The sequence below is a fragment of the Heteronotia binoei genome, chromosome 15 (assembly GCF_032191835.1).
Source record: "Heteronotia binoei isolate CCM8104 ecotype False Entrance Well chromosome 15, APGP_CSIRO_Hbin_v1, whole genome shotgun sequence".
Taxonomy (NCBI): Eukaryota; Metazoa; Chordata; class Lepidosauria; order Squamata; family Gekkonidae; genus Heteronotia; species Heteronotia binoei.
Window position 1 is genome coordinate 37,045,891 of NC_083237.1, and position 16,026 is coordinate 37,061,916.

Consider the following 16,026-nt stretch of genomic DNA (forward strand, 5'->3'; position numbering starts at 1 on the left):
CCGTCCACCTGTCCGTGAAGGGTAACAGGGCATTTTTGCACGATCTACGGCTGGGGCTGCGGTTGGCTTTAGGCCAACCGGTGGGCCCAATTGCCTAAGCTGAGGCTTGGCATTGTGGTGGCTGAAGTATTTGTTGGCTAGTTAGGTAACCGGTGGGCACCCTTGGTTTATTCCCTGTTTCAGGGAATGTGGCGGGATGGTACGGCAGAAGGGCTGCATGGTTCTCTGCTGGTATGCCTGCTATAGGGTTTCCTCCTCTGGCAGGTTAGCTGGAGTTGGCGCCTGGCTGGTTGAGGGTATACCTGGCCTTTGCCAGCCTGGCATTAGCCGTTCTGATTGGCTATTGCCGGGGGCTGGGTGGCTCGCCCGCCGGACTTGGAAGGGTCAGGGGTTACCCTTGGCTTGTCCGGCAGTTTAGGTTGCCCCATGCCTTGTTTTGTTCAATAAAGTTGCCCTGTTTTTTACCCATACATATTTGTTTGTCTCGTTCTTCCTACTGGGAGGGGCAAGTGGGTTTTTCTCTCTTGACTTTGACTTTATTTCATGTAATCAGACGCAGACATGCTGTAATCATTATCAAGTTATGTTTGTTACAAAAACAGAAGAAATAATACAGCAAAGAGAAAAGGGTTTCAACCTCAGATCACAATTAAGTGAGCTGAACTCTTGGGAGTAATCTGCCAGGCACAGGATATAAATGGATCTCTTTCTCATTTACACATCCTTTTTGATTTGTGTTAGACAGAAATTATGAATGTACATTGCAGCAAGTCCCACAATGAGATTGGTGAAAGGATGCATATTTTTTAGCAGCTGGAGAAGAAACTGAAGATGACATTATCAAGATTCTTATACATTTTCTTATTGGTTCATGTGTTCAGTACTGCTGATGTTTTTGTGCTGTATCACCGCTTTCTTCTATCCTGATTTTATGCTTATAATTAATGATACTCATCAATCTGACCATATGAGCCTATGGAGTGAATGAAGACCCAATATTTGAAACTCAGCTACAGTCTTTGCTGAAATTGACACAGGAGATCCCATGATGAAAAGAGGAAGAACTACTTGGAATACTGTCTCCTCCAGGGTATTTATAATATTGGAAAAATCAAGACGTGTGTATGTTTGTGTGTACAAAATTATTGCAGAAGAATGATAGAGTTACTCCTTCCTTTTACTTTGATCCAGTGGGCAGATGTGTTGGTCTGAAGTAGTAGAACAAAATAGGAGTCAAGTGCATCTTTAAAACCAACTTAGTTTTATTCAGAATGTAAGCTTTCATGTGTTCTAAGCACCCTTCATCAGATGAGGAATCCGGTGCAGTGAGTAGAGCTACATATAGCTGGCAGGCAGTGGTTTAGGATGCAAAATGGTACAAATTTAAGATCCAATGACAGAATAGTAAAATTATACAGTAAAATATAGTGAAAATGGTTAAGTATATGTAGTTAGATAAACAGCCAATATTTCTATTTTGAGTATGAAAATACAAAAAAAATTATTCTGATACAGTATTCTAAAAGAGAAATACATTGAAATACTGTGTATGTATAACTATACTCAGTGAGAGTGGGTTTAGCATCTGTATTATTATTATTATTATAAAATTTTATTTGTATCCCGCCCTCCCCGCCTGGGCAGGCTCAGGGCGCCTAACAACATTCAATAAGACATAATATAAATACAGTAATTAAAACACATTAAAATTATAAAACAGCATTAAAATTATACATAGTTAATAATATACATAGTTAATACATTTTAAGAACTAATCCAACATATATAATCTATAAGATATATAATCTATAACTTAACAGCAGCAGAGGTGTTCCGGGCGCTATTACATATTTAAATGGTGGCAAGAATCATTAAAGAATCACTTTGTTTGATCTGTAAAGAGATAAAAAAACAATATCCCTGTTCAGTCCTGGGGAGGTGTTTGTTCCAAGTTTCATAATAATTTGTAATTCAGCAATTTCTCTCTCCATTCTCTTCTTGAAGTTCCTTTGCAGTAAAACAGCTACTTTGAGGTCACCCATTGAATGCTTTCGAAGGTTAAAGTGTTCCCCCACAGGTTCCTCAGTTCTGTAATTCCTGGTGTCAGATTTATGTCCATTTATCTTTTGGCGGAGGATTTGTCCTATTTGCCCTATGGAGAGAACTGAAGGGCATGGTCAGCATTTAATGGCATATATAATGTTGGAAGATGAACAAGTGAATGAGCCTGAGACGGTGTAGTTAATGCTGTTAGGTCCAGTGATTGTGTTGTCTGTGTGTATGTGGCAGCAAAGATGGCACTTGGGTTTACTGCCAGCTTTGGTACCAGTGTCCATGCTCAGATGAGATGTTGTATTGTTGTGGGTGAGGAGTTTGAGATTAGGGGGCTGTCTGTGCACAATAAAAGGTTTACCCCCCAGTACTTTTGAAAGAGAGCTGTCACTATCCAATAGAGGTTGTAAATTGTTGATGATACATTGAACTGTTTTCAGTTGAGAGTTGTGTGTGACCACTAGTGGTGTTCTATTATTGTTGTTTTTGGGTCTGTCTTGTAACAGGTTTTCTCTGGGTATCATTCTGGCTTTGTTAATCTGTTTCCTGACTTCATCAGGTGGGTACTTTAGTTCCTTCATTTCAGCATGGTTGAGATTCTGCTGTGCGTGGTGTTGTTTGTTGTTACTTAACCCATTTTCACTATATTTTATTGTATTTTTTTTCTAGTGGCAAGCTAGAATGATGTTTACATGTTAAAAAGTAGATTAAATGGACAAGAACATCACTATCCAATATATTTCTCTTTTAGCTGTATTGACATGCTCAAACAGGGATATTGGTTGTTTACATATACTGAATCTATCTTCCACTAAATTTTAATGTATTTTTTCTTCTAGTGGGAAACTATATGTATGTTACATGTTAAAAGGTAAATTAGTTGGATGGGAAAACTTTAGAAATGCCCTCCTTTGGGCCCAGGCTTATAACAATAGAGTCATAAACAGACATTCCCACATTTTGACATATTACTGAGAAGGCAAAACAAGAAAGCCAGACTAATTGTTAATTCACATTACGAGAATAAAACGGTTTCTTTAATATGTCCTACAGGCAGACTGCAATTGGATGTTGAGGACAAGATGCCCAATCTTACCTCTGCATCTGAATTTCTGCTCCTGGAATTTTCAGAGATCCGACAACTACAGATCTTACATTTTGTTGTATTTTTGGCAGTATACTTGACTGCAGTGACTGGCAATCTTCTCATCACCATTGCCGTAGCCCTGGATCATCACCTGCACACCCCCATGTACTTCTTCCTAACAAACTTGGCTGTTCTGGACCTTGGTTCAGTTTCTGTCATAGTACCTAAGGCTATGGCAAATTCTATCCTAAACACCAGGTCCATTTCTTATTCTGGCTGTGTAGCCCAGGTTTTCTTCCTTATCTTCCTTGCAGGATCAGATTTTGCCATTTTAACAATAATGGCACATGATCGGTATGTTGCTATCTGTAATCCATTGCAATATGAGACAATTATGCACAAAGGAGCTTGCATTCAGATGACAGTCAGTGCATGGATTGCAGGTATACTCAACAGTATATTACACACTGGAGGAACCTTTGTCATCACCTTCTGCTCCAACATGATTAATCAGTTCTTCTGTGAAGTTCCACAGATTCTACAACTCTCCTGTTCTGACATGTATCTAGTTGAAGTTGGAATCATTATGTTTAGCTGTTGCCTTGGACTAGGATGCTTCATCTTCATCATTGTCTCCTACATGAAGATTTTTGCAGCAGTGCTGAGAATCCCTTCCGTTCATGGTCAGAAAAAGGCCCTCTCCACTTGCCTTCCCCACCTCACTGTGGTGTCTTTGCTTGTATTTAGTAGCATCTTTGCCTATGTGAGGCCTCCCAGTTATGCTTCATCTGACCAGAATGTTCTTTTTGCAATAATTTATGCTGTTCTCCCTCCCATGCTCAATCCATTCATCTATAGCATGAGAAACAAGGAAATCAAGACTGCATTGCTGAAGCTCTCTGATTTTGGTCATTTTTTCAAAAATAATCACAAGCAAAGTTTTTCTGCAAAAGTGGGGTTGAATAATCCTGTTCAGAAAATTTCTTTTTTACAAAATCTCAGGTATAGTATACTAAAAAGGTGGTGCTAACAGAGGTGAGAGGCAGTTTGATATTTTAATGAGCCTTGGGGAAAGAGTGGTCAAGGTCTCCCCTCTCTTCCTATGTCCATCACCATGATCTCTGTCCCCTCCAGCATACTCCCCACCTGCCCATGCATCCTTTGTCCACCTGTTCTGAGTCTGGACCACTACCACAGCCATCTGCATGCTCTTTCCACAATGGGACCATGAGGTGTGTGTGGCTGAGAGTATCAGTATTGAACAAGTCATTCCTGGGAACAGTGGGCAGCCCAGGTAGCTGAAAGCATTGAAGCACTTGTGAGCTAGTGGGCAAAGGAAGGGCACTCAGGCAGGTGGCAGAGGAGGTATGTGGGCATGGTCTGGTGGCAGTGAGCTCTATTGATTTCTCATACCAGTATTGGCAGCAACAGAAGAGATATAGATAGAATACAGAGGCTAGAATAAAATACTCTTTTAAAGTGTATTTCTGTAGAGGCTTGACTCAGCTTAGAAATTGAAACCACATTCCAAACTGGCAAACAAATGTTAATGACTCTGCTTAACACAGCATTTGGCCTCCTCTCCACAGACCCAGAGCAAATTTAGGCTAGGGAGGAATTAGACCAAGAAGACAAGAGAAGAGTTAGTGCCCTTTAAAGACATAAATTTTGATACAATTTGATGAGCAAAAAGGAGTGATTTAAGAGAAAGGTCTAGTAATGTGGAATGTAATTTTGATAACACAGGAACATGGAAGGCCTAGAAACAGCACCAATTTCCTTGAATCAAAATCTATCTCCAGAAAAAGAATTGTTTTATTGTTGTCAGAGAAGTGCCAGTGAAGTCTTCTTTGAAATGTAAACTATTGCTAATTTCTCAGTGTCCATCCCAAAATTGGGATGCACCAATGAAAGGATGCCAAATCAAGTAGTGTGTTACGTGTTTATCTAATAATATATGTTTTGTAATTATTTGCTTATGTCACAAAAAGATATAAGACCCCGTGTCAACCTTGTAGTGCTCTGAGAAATCTGGGATTTCCTGACGTCTTGGTACCCCATGGGCCCGTTCTCCCCAGATATATAAGTACTAATAAATCTATTGGTTTCTCCTACTTATAGGACTCCCTGTGTGTTCCTTGATTAGGTCGAGAGACATGTCCGACCATGGGTTTGCATGGAACATACTGATAAAAAAATGTCATAGGTCCAACATAATCTTTCAATTTATGACACAGATAATTATCTCACCTTTCTAGCACATTTAAAATTGTTAGTCCATATTTCCTTTGATTGGCTATTTTGCATTCTTCAAAGGGAGCACAAGGCAGGACACAGGACATGTACTGGAAAAAAAACTATAGTTTTGGGGGGAAATTAAAATAGGAAATGAAAGTGTCTTCTTCTGAACCTGTTGTATTATACGTGGATGAAAATTTAGCTCGTATTCATGAAGGGATATATTTCAATCAGATATGAATCTGCATGATCTATTTACCATTGCCATAGAGTGGAAATTTTCCACCTCAGATCTGGGAGACCCAGGTTCAAATTCCTACTCTGCCATAAAGCACCCTATATGATTTGGGGCCAGTCACTCTCTTTCAGCTTATCTTGCCTCAAAAGTCTGTTGAGAAAATAAAGGGTACAACCATGTATGTATCCTCAGCTTTCTGGAGCAAGGGTGGGATAGAATTGTACTAAACACAGCTAAAAAATGCTTTATTATTCTCTCTCTCGGCTTGGCTTCGCGAACGAAGATTTAAGAAGGGTGCAATAGTCCACGTCTGCTGCAGGCTCGCTGGTGGCTGACAAGACCAATGTGGGACAGGCAGGTCCGGCCACAGCGGCTGCAGGGAAAAGTCTGATTTGGGGTTGGTGCTGTAGCAGTGCGATTCTTCCTCAATCTCCTTTTGTCCTCAAGACCAGCTATGCGTGCGTTCTCAAAGGAAGAGACAGCCTGGTGGATGGTGTGACTCCATGCTTTGCGATCTGAGGCTAGGTCAGACCACTGGTGATGGTTGATGTGACAGGTGCTAAGGGATTTCTTCAAGGAGTCCTTGTACCTCTTCTTTGGTGCCCCTCTATTTCGATGGCCGGTGGAGAGTTCGCCATACAGGGCAATCTTGGGAAGGCGGTGGTTTTCCATCCTAGAAATATGCCCTGCCCAGCGCAGCTGCGTCTTCAACAGCAGTGCCTCGATGCTGGTAACCTCCGCCCTCTTGAGGACTTCAGTGTTGGTCACAAAGTCACTCCAGTGGATGTTGAGGATGGTGCGAAGGCAGCGCTGATGAAAGCGCTCAAGGAGTCGCAGGTGATGACGGTATAAAACCCACGATTCGGAGCCGTAGATGAGGGTTGTCATCACAACCGCTTTGTAAACATTGATCTTTGTGCCTTTTTTTAGATGCTTGTTGCTCCACACTCTTTTGTGCAGTCGGCCAAAGGCACGGTTTGCCTTTGCCAGCCTGTTGTCAATCTCCTTGTCGATCTTGGCATCTGAGGAGATGATGCACCCCAGGTAGCTGAACTGCTGGACTGTCTTCAGAACTGATTCACCCACAGTGATGCAGGGAGGGTGATAATCTTCCTGGGGTGCAGGCTGGTGGAGAACTTCTGTCTTCTTCAGACTAACTTCTAGGCCGAATAGCTTGGCAGCCTCTGCAAAGCAGGACGTCATATGCTGCAGAGCTGATACCGAGTGGGAGACGAGTGCAGCATCATCAGCAAACAGTAGCTCTCGGATGAGTTTTTCCATTGTCTTGGAGTGGGCCTTTAGTCGCCTTAGGTTGAACAGGCTGCCATCGGTGCGATAGCGGATGTAGACACCATCGTCATCATCTAGATCTACTGCAGCATCCCGGCCTACTGGGCCATGGCAGATGACCCCCAGGTGAAAGGGTGGAGCCAGTACCACGCACACTGCGCTTCACCTCAAAAATTCCTCTGCGCAGGCCTGAAGGGCATATCCACATACACAACCCACAACACATCAAGTCCTGCAGCGATGGGCAAGGGGCGAAACGGCAGGTGGAAGGTGCCACTGGAAGCCGCAGTCCCGATCCTGCATGTAGGCGGTTCAGGGTATTGGTCGCCTGATGCTAACCCGGAGACGAAAGCATTTTTGGCAGCACCCTGAACGACCAAGCAGCCTTATCTAGGGACAGCACTGCTTGCTCCACACGGAGAGGGGCCTAGAAAAGGTGGCCTAAACAAAGCTTGTCTCCCCCACCCCAGTTGGCTAGCCGCGGTCAACGGGCATCTTTACTTGTGGTCGAAAAATAACAACAAAGAAAAGGCATGCACCTGCCTCACAAAGTGTGCAAAGACTAAAGCTTGCGTGTTGGAACATCAGAACCATGCTTGACACAATAGGCAGTGGTCGCCCTGAACGATCATCTGCTCTAGTTGCCGACGAACTTCTCAGGTTGAATATCGACATAGCAGCTTTATTATTACTGGTAAAAATAAAGATTTTCTCAATAAATGTCTCCAACATTTTTAAATTATATACGTACAGTGCTCTGTCAACCCCCAACTGCAGAAATCATATACATTTACAGGTGGAAGATACGGGGCATATCAACATTTGGAACGTCAGCTCCATATACTCCCTCAAAGCAATTTCTGAGCTTTCCTGTCAAAATTAGTGTTGAATTCAAATATATCATCCTTTTTGTTCCATGCTAAATTTCATGGAAGTTTACATCAGGTGTCTAATATCTTAGGGTGATAATTAGGATGATTAGGGTAATATCTTAGGGTGTTGTTGTTTTTCAAATTAACCAAAAATATATAGCTTATATAGTAATCATGCTGAATCTACAAAAAAACAAAACAAACAAAAACCTGTCTCATGTCAAAGTATGTTTTCAAGTTCTGGGTTCTTAGTATTGTGAGACATGGTGACCTCTCACACAACAAGCAAAAAAAAAAAAAAAGATAGCACGCCTTTTTACCATTATATGCAGAATTTGGCTTGGAGCACAAATATAGCCGATGCAAAACACAATTTGTTTGTTTTTAAAGGAGGTTTGAGGGCAAAACCCTAAAAAACACTGAGGTTGCAATTGCTATCTCAATTGTACATGTTTGGCAGAATGGAAGGAAAAGTATCTCTAGAATCTTTCCCTCTTTGGACATTGTCACCTGTACAATAGCAAACAATGTCCCTAGCATACATCCATATCACTCACAATTTTTTTTTTAAACCCAACCAGCCAAAAACTAACAAACAACAACAACAATCTCTGAGGTAAAAAAACAACAACAACTCAGGATGCATATGTTAGTGAACTTTTTGTACCCTGTACGTTCATTATCCAGGGAGCCATTTTAAGCACTCTAGAGAGATATAACCTTTCTGAGAGTTCCACCTCCTTATCCATTGAATAGTGTGTGCATCTGCGTAATAATCCCTGGATGAATTCCACCACCTACTTTTCTACAAAATGATCCCTGGATATAACCCTTCATGACAATCGGGAACCCTTCCAGAAATGGTGGAGAATATTTGCTTCACCACAGATGTATAGATCTGTGACACAGAACAATAATCTAACGTACCAAACTGAGACTTTTTAAAGACGGTTTCCTTTACTAACCCTGTTTTCGGTATCAATGTGTATAGCATAGCTGGAAGAGCCTAAATTTGTCTGCCAGCCAGCTTCTAGCTCTTTTAGCATAACACACCACTAAATAGTGAGCTAGACTTGTTTTTAAGGCAAGAAACATGTCAGAGGTGGTTTGTCATTGCCTTCCTCTGTATAACACCCCTGGTATTCCTTGGAGGGTATTCCTTGGAAGTCTCCCATTCAAATACTAGCCAAGGCAGACACTGCTTAATTTCCAAGATTTGACAAGTTAGGGCTACATTAAATAACGTACAGCCCTAATTCTTTTCAGCTATCTAGGCTGCCCACTATTCGCAGTAAAGATTTTGCAGATACTGGCACTCCCAGCCACACACAATTGCCCAAATACTCGGAAATAAAGAGAGGGATACCATTGCTGTGTTGAACAATGGGCAACTGTTATTTAATGAATTAACCAACAAACAGTAAAACAGCAAAGATACAATCTTGGGCAAGCAAAAGGATACATCCAGGTCCCTTTCTGCCAAAATGGGAGAGCACTGGGCCCTTGGCTCCTGTCAACTGGAAAGCTGTTGCCAAGTGGCCCTGCATGCAAGAAACCCTGCGGACAGTGATCCCCTTAAGCCATGAAGGGACAACAAGTCCAGAAGATCTCTGAGATTGCCAGCATTTCCCCACAACTTATGTTTTTCTCTTTTAATTTTATCTTGGTGGAATCTCCACAATATTTGGTATTGTTGCTATTGCTTTTCTTTGCTAATGCAATAAAGACTGATTGATCAATTGATACTTCATCATTCAAAATTGTAATTTCCCTTTCCTCTGTGTTTATCCAGTTCCTCTGTGTTTATCCAGAACATGTGTTGGCCTTTTTTATGAACAAATGTGTGCATGTACATTCAGAATGTATATACGTTCTCTGTAATGTGAACAGGAATTTAATCAGCTATGAATTGTATTTCAAGTTTGTATATCTTACATCTTCCTTAAAAATGGTTAAACTTCGGAGTATTTCAGGGTCATATACAGAAAAGTTTCTTTCTTCATGCCATTTTTCAATTGAAATTATTATCATTGGCCCCAAGAGGGATAAAATCAGGCACAGTATAGTTATGGTTGTCTGTCTTCTTCTCCTATTGGAGTTAAAAAACAGTCAAATGGAGAACTGCAGTATCATCAGTGCAAAAGGAGAAAGTTAAACTTCCCTTTCCCCAAGTTCTTTGGCTCCCAGTCCTCTCAATCCAATAACCTTTCCATAACTGTAAATTGCATTATCAGAGAATTGCCTCCTCAGTTGAAATAAAGAGGCAGACAACCATAAGTTGGGTAAACTAAAGGCCACTTTAACATTCCAGCTGCAAAGGGCAAACATCAACTCAGTGGCATGGTAGAGGTCAGGGATCATTCCTAGACCCCTCCGTTGCTGAACAATGGGTGAGACACCCTGCCTAGGGACTGAGCCAACCATCAGTTGCTCAAGTCCAGCCAGTACAGTGCCTGGCACTAGCCCTAGAGATCCACCCCCCCTTAAACTGCACAGCCTAATTGGCCATCCCATAGGCACTCTGTATTTCTCCCCTATGCCACACAACCCTAAAGGTGACAATGCACGCCCATGTGGGGCTGCTGCATGGTGCTCACCAAGCCACCAAATTAAATAACAATTGAAATACTGCCAACGCAAGGGCCAAGCCTCTGTTCAGGCCCCTTTGCCCAACTAAACTTCCAAAATTACAAACTAAACATGGAGAGATGTGCCATCACTCCTTTACAGCTCCAATCAGCTCAAATCTGGGGATGAGGCAAAAAGTGGCCCAAACCAAACTGGAGTGCCCTCTGAAGCTCCCTATTTGCCTTCTGGTGAGCTCTCTAAATTCCTTTATGATCCACCACACCACACAAATCATAGAATCATGGCCAACTAAACAATCTTGGTATCCAGCCACCAGAGTTGCACAGCAGTCAGGTCATCCCCGGCCTGCAATACAAGGGTATTTGTTTAGATGTACTTGGTCTTACTTCACATGCAGGCATGCTCGCTAATTATCAATTTAGGTTAGTTGCAAAAATAGAAAAAAGTATGCAACAGAGGGAAAAGACTTCAGAATCACTTGACAATTAAGTGATGTGAACTCCTGGGACAAGTTGCCAAGAACAGAACATAAATTAAGCTCTCAAAATTTTTTTGATTATGATTTCACAGAAATTAGCAGAGTACATTGTAGCAAGCCATCTAGTGGATACATGATTTTTTAAAAAAAAAAATCTGAAGAAATTGAGCCAGACTTTCTCTCATTTGTCACAGATCTTAATATTATGTATCTATTTGTCCACATCCATATCAGGAATTAAGAAATAATACCTGATGACAGAAATTTAGGTGCAATGGAGAAAGGGAACCTAAGATGAAAAGATGTGGAAAAGAAACAGAACTCCAAGGTATTCAATAATGTATGGTTTTGGAAAATCAGTGTGTGAGTATAGAATGATTTTAGCACAGTTTCAAATGTTCCTCATGCAATCTTCTACAGTTTTTTACTATGCTATTCAGAAGTGTTTCATTAATTGTTCTTTATTATGGTCATTTGACAAATCAAATGGCACATACATACTTAAAAATTCAAAGCATGTAACAGACCAAATTAAGTGATTTAAAATCCAATTAGAGTACAGTACAGATAAAACAATTCAAAATCTAATTACATTACAGAAACAACACTTTAAGATTTAATTACGGTACAGTTTCTGAGACCTAAAAATCACCAAATAGAATCTTGCTACTTGATTAGTAATTTTGACATTTGCATCAGATAGAGGATAAGTTTAACTTTTTAAAATGAGACCAGAGATTTTGTCTAACAACAGAGTAATGATCTTGTCATGTGCTTCCTGGTAGCATTGGCAACTAAAAAACATGCATTCTATAGTTTCAACCTCTCTTAGTGGACAACAGCACAGTCTTTCTAAACAAGGAGGGAGGGCCAGGCACCTGGCCAGCGTATATGCCCTTCTGAATCCATTTATTCCTAGATGTATTAAATAAGCTGCTGGCTGTCAAGTCTGCTATGATGCTTTAGTAGTTTAGAGGTTCAGTCACCAACTCTGGTTCAGGAAAGAGATCCTGGGTAAAGCCACACTGTCTTCAGATGCTGCTAGCTGGAACTCTCCTCCCCCCCCCCCCCCCCGCCCTCCTTCCTCTTTTGTTATGTAGCAATGCTTGGAAACGAGAAATTAGAAATAAGATTGTGGTGCCTTCTCAGAGATAGCCGGTGCTTCAGAAAATGCCCAAGGCCAGCCGGTGCTTGAGAACAATAAAGCAATAACAATGAGTGAATGTGCCCTGCGTAGAGTGCCCCCACCCTAAGGAATGCTTTTGATGTATACCTTAAATGTTTGCCCTTTGTGCATGCTCTTCACTTCCTCAATCTGCTGTTACAGTCTTGCAACATGTTACAATAAACTAGAAGCTTTTTTCATCAAAATGGTCTCGTTATTGAAACATCAGACTTGACACTGGCTTCACAATATTTTGAAAGTTTGATCACACATATGCATTAAGCAAGCTAGCAATATCAGTCTGACATTCTATGTCTTCAGTCCTCTGTTTAACTAATCTCTTTGCCTATTCATAACCACAAGATAGGAGGGCATGAAGAGAGAAGCCAATCCTGATGATATGGCTCTGAACAGACATAAGCCAATTAGATTGAAAGTTATCTCTTACCACTCTGCACCACGGGGCTCCTGCAGAGAAAAAACTTACTGGTAATCCCCAGCCCAAAAGATATCCAACTGTCCTCAACTAGAGCAAGGGCCTTTTGAGCCCTGGCTCCAACTTGGCGGAATTCTCTGAGAAAAAAAAAACATCCATGCCTACCTGGACCAAATGCAGTTCCACATGGCCTGAAAGTCAAAGATGTTCTGCCAGGCTTCTGGTTTCAGGACAGAAATTGTACCATCCTATCTGGCTATCTCATCCTTCCCCATCCTGCTTCCTCTCTACCTCTCACATGAGACAGTGACACAACTTGGAACTTGGACATTTCAGCACCATCTGAGATAGTTTTTAGCTATTTCATTTAATTTTTGATATTGTTTAATGCCTTTCCTGTTGTTCACTGCCCCGAGCTCAGGGTACTCAGAGAAGAGTGCTCTATAAATTTAAATTATAAATAAATAAATATAAATAACATTTGTTTATTAACAGTGCCTTCAGAAGAACAATTCCCTGAGAGAAAGCACCACTGAAGAGACCGGAGTAGCATCCAGAGTAGAAGTGAAGATGATTGCTCACTAAAACATTTCCTCTGCTCAGCCCTGCAGGTAACTGGATATTGAGAGCAAATGCCCAATCTTACCTCCACATCTGAATTCTTGCTCCAGGAATTTTCAGAAGTTCGAGAACTACAGATCTTACATTTCTTTGTATTCTTAGCAGTATATGTGACTGCACTGACTGGTAATCTTCTTGTCATCATTGCTGTAGTGCTTGATCATCATCTGCACACCCCCATGTACTTCTTCCTAGTAAACTTGGCTGTTCTGGACCTTGGCTCAGTTTCTGTCATGGTACCTAAAGCTATTGTCAATTCCCTCCTGAACTCCAGGTCAATTTCTTATTCAGGATGTGTGGCTCAAGTATTTTTCTACTTCCTACTTGAAGGGTCAGATTTTGCCATCCTCACAGTTATGGCACATGATCGGTATGTTGCTATCTGTAATCCATTACAATATGAGAGAGTCATGCATAAAGGAGCCTGCTTTCAGATGGCAGCCAGTTCATGGATTGCTGGTACCCTTTATGCCATATTGCACACCAGTTGCACTTTTGCCATCACCTTTTGCTCCAATATGATCAATCAGTTCTTTTGTGAGGTTCCACAGCTACTAAAACTCTCATGTTCAGATTTATATCTAATTGAGGTTGGACTTCTTATATTGAGTTCTACCATAGTTGGAGGATGTTTTATCTTCATCAGCATTACCTACATGAAGATTTTTACAGCAGTACTCCGAATGCCTTCTGTGCAGGGTCAGAAAAAAGCCTTCTCCACTTGCATTCCCCACCTCACTGTGGTGTCTCTGTTTTAACTGCGATGTTTGCTTACTTAAGGTCTCCTGCTAAAACATCATCCTATTTGGATATCCTTTTTGCAGTTATCTATGCTATATTGCCTCCATTGCTCAATCCATTCATCTATAGCATGAGAAACAAAGACATCAAGACAGCATTGTTAAAGCTCACTGATTTTAGACATTTTCTGCAAACTGTCTCCAGCCAGATTCTTCTAGGAAAAATGCACTGAATGGTCTTTTTCTGGGTGATTTCTTTATTGGTTCATAATTTGGGGTATACACAGTATAATATACATGAGACTTATTCTTATTCTGTGAAGCAGAAGCAGAAGGTGGTGTATGCTTAGAGGACTTTTTTGCTTTCCCCTTCTTCCAGTACTCAGCTGTGAGAATGGAAAATGTGGAGCTTGGAGACAGAGTTCCCACTTGGAACAAATATGGTTTAAAACAAATAACTGCAATTAGGAGGTGGAAGATATTGAGTTCACCTTCCGCCTATGAACCCATATGTGTTCTAGCTCCAATGAAAAGCATCTTCCATCACTGGTCCAAGCCAATAATTCTGTCTGTGTCAGATATCACCATTCAAAATTGTTAGCTCCTCTTTCCCAGTGTTTTGCTCATTTTGCATTCCTCTAGACTATCACACCCACACCCAGGAGAGGAGGTATCCCTCGGAGGAAGTTTCAGGTTGGCAGCCTCCAGTCAGCCGAAGTTAAAGCTGCCTTCCAGGCAAAACTCCAGTCAAGAATTGAGGACCCCAGTTGCCCCACAGACCCTTCTCCAGAAGCACTCTGGGAACACCTAAAAACTACCGTCTTGCAGATCTCTGAAGAAGTCCTCGGGTACTCCACAAGGAAGAACAAGGACTGGTTTGATGAGAACAATCAAGAGATCCAAGAATTACTGGCAAAAAAGAGATCTGCCTACCAAGCACATCTTGCTCAGCCCTCCTGTCCTGGGAAAAAAGCAACCTTTCGCGCTGCATATAGCAACCTCCAGCGCAAGCTTCGAGACATTCAGAACGAGTGGTGGACCAAGCTTGCAGAGAGAACCCAGCTGTGTGCAGACACTGGTGATTTAAGAGGGTTCTACGAAGCCCTGAAGGCAGTATATGGTCCATCATATCAGGCTCAGAGTCCCTTGCATAGTGCAGACGGCCAAGTGCTCCTCACAGACAAGGCATCCATACTGAACCGGTGGTCGGAGTATTTTCAGGTTCTCTTCAGTGCCAACCGCGTAGTTCAAGATTCAGCAATCCACCTCACCCCACTTCAACCGGTGAAAACAGAGTTGGATGTGATCCCCACCCTAGAAGAGATTGTTAAAGCCATCAAGCAACTGAAAAGTGGCAAGGCAGCGGGAGTTGATGGAATTCCACCAGAGATCTGGAAGCATGGGGGCACAGTACTACATAGCTCACTTCACAAAGTACTTGTCACCTGCTGGGAACAAGGCAAATTACCACAGGACTTTCGCGATGCAATCATCATCACCCTATACAAGAACAAAGGGGAAAAGTCAGACTGCTCCAACTACTGGGGGATAACCCTGCTCTCCATCGCAGGCAAAATCCTTGCCAGAATACTCCTGAACAGACTGGTGCCCACCATTGCAGAAGAACTCCCCCCAGAGAGCCAGTGCGGCTTCAGAGCTAACAGGAGCACCACTGACATGGTATTTGTTCTCAGGCAGCTACAAGAGAAATGCAGGGAACAGAACAAGGCTCTGTATGTGACTTTTGTCGACCTTACCAAAGCTTTCGATACCGTTAGCAGGAAAGGCCTGTGGCAAATCTTGGAACATTTAGGATGTCCCCCAAGGTTCCTCAGCATGATCATCCAGCTACACGAAGACCAGCGAGGCCAAGTCAGACACTGCAACGACCTCTCGGAGCCCTTCCCAATAGGCACAGGTGTAAAGCAAGGCTGCGTTCTCGCGCCAACTCTCTTTACGATCTTCTTTAGCATGATGCTTCAAAGAGCCGCAGTAGATCTAGATGATGACGATGGTGTCTACATCCGCTATCGCACCGATGGCAGCCTGTTCAACCTGAGGCGACTAAAGGCCCACTCCAAGACAATGGAAAAACTCATCCGAGAGCTACTGTTTGCTGATGATGCTGCACTCGTCTCCCACTCGGTATCAGCTCTGCAGCATATGACGTCCTGCTTTGCAGAGGCTGCCAAGCTATTCGGCCTAGAAGTTAGTCTGAAG

General features: G+C 42.1%; 2 protein-coding genes across 2 annotated transcripts; both read left to right on the plus strand.

Annotated features, from left to right (window-relative positions):
• Positions 1–3,101: 3,101 nt before the first annotated feature.
• Positions 3,102–7,427, plus strand: LOC132583912 (olfactory receptor 14I1-like; the record flags this gene model as incomplete). Its single annotated transcript, XM_060255657.1, has 2 exons — positions 3,102–4,045; positions 7,415–7,427. Coding segments are annotated over exons 1-2 (924 nt in total), but the record flags the coding sequence as incomplete, so codon positions are not given.
• A 5,650-nt stretch (positions 7,428–13,077) lies between these two features.
• LOC132583921 (olfactory receptor 14I1-like) lies at positions 13,078–13,824 on the plus strand. Its single transcript, XM_060255668.1, has one exon. It carries the CDS (start codon positions 13,078–13,080, stop codon positions 13,822–13,824), a length of 747 nt encoding a protein of 248 aa, XP_060111651.1.
• The last annotated feature ends 2,202 nt before the right edge of the window (positions 13,825–16,026 follow it).

Bases quoted from the DNA above. Each gene is read 5' to 3' on its own strand.
- LOC132583921 (XM_060255668.1), top strand. From the start codon at position 13,078: ATGCCCAATCTTACCTCCACATCTGAATTCTTGCTCCAGGAATTTTCA.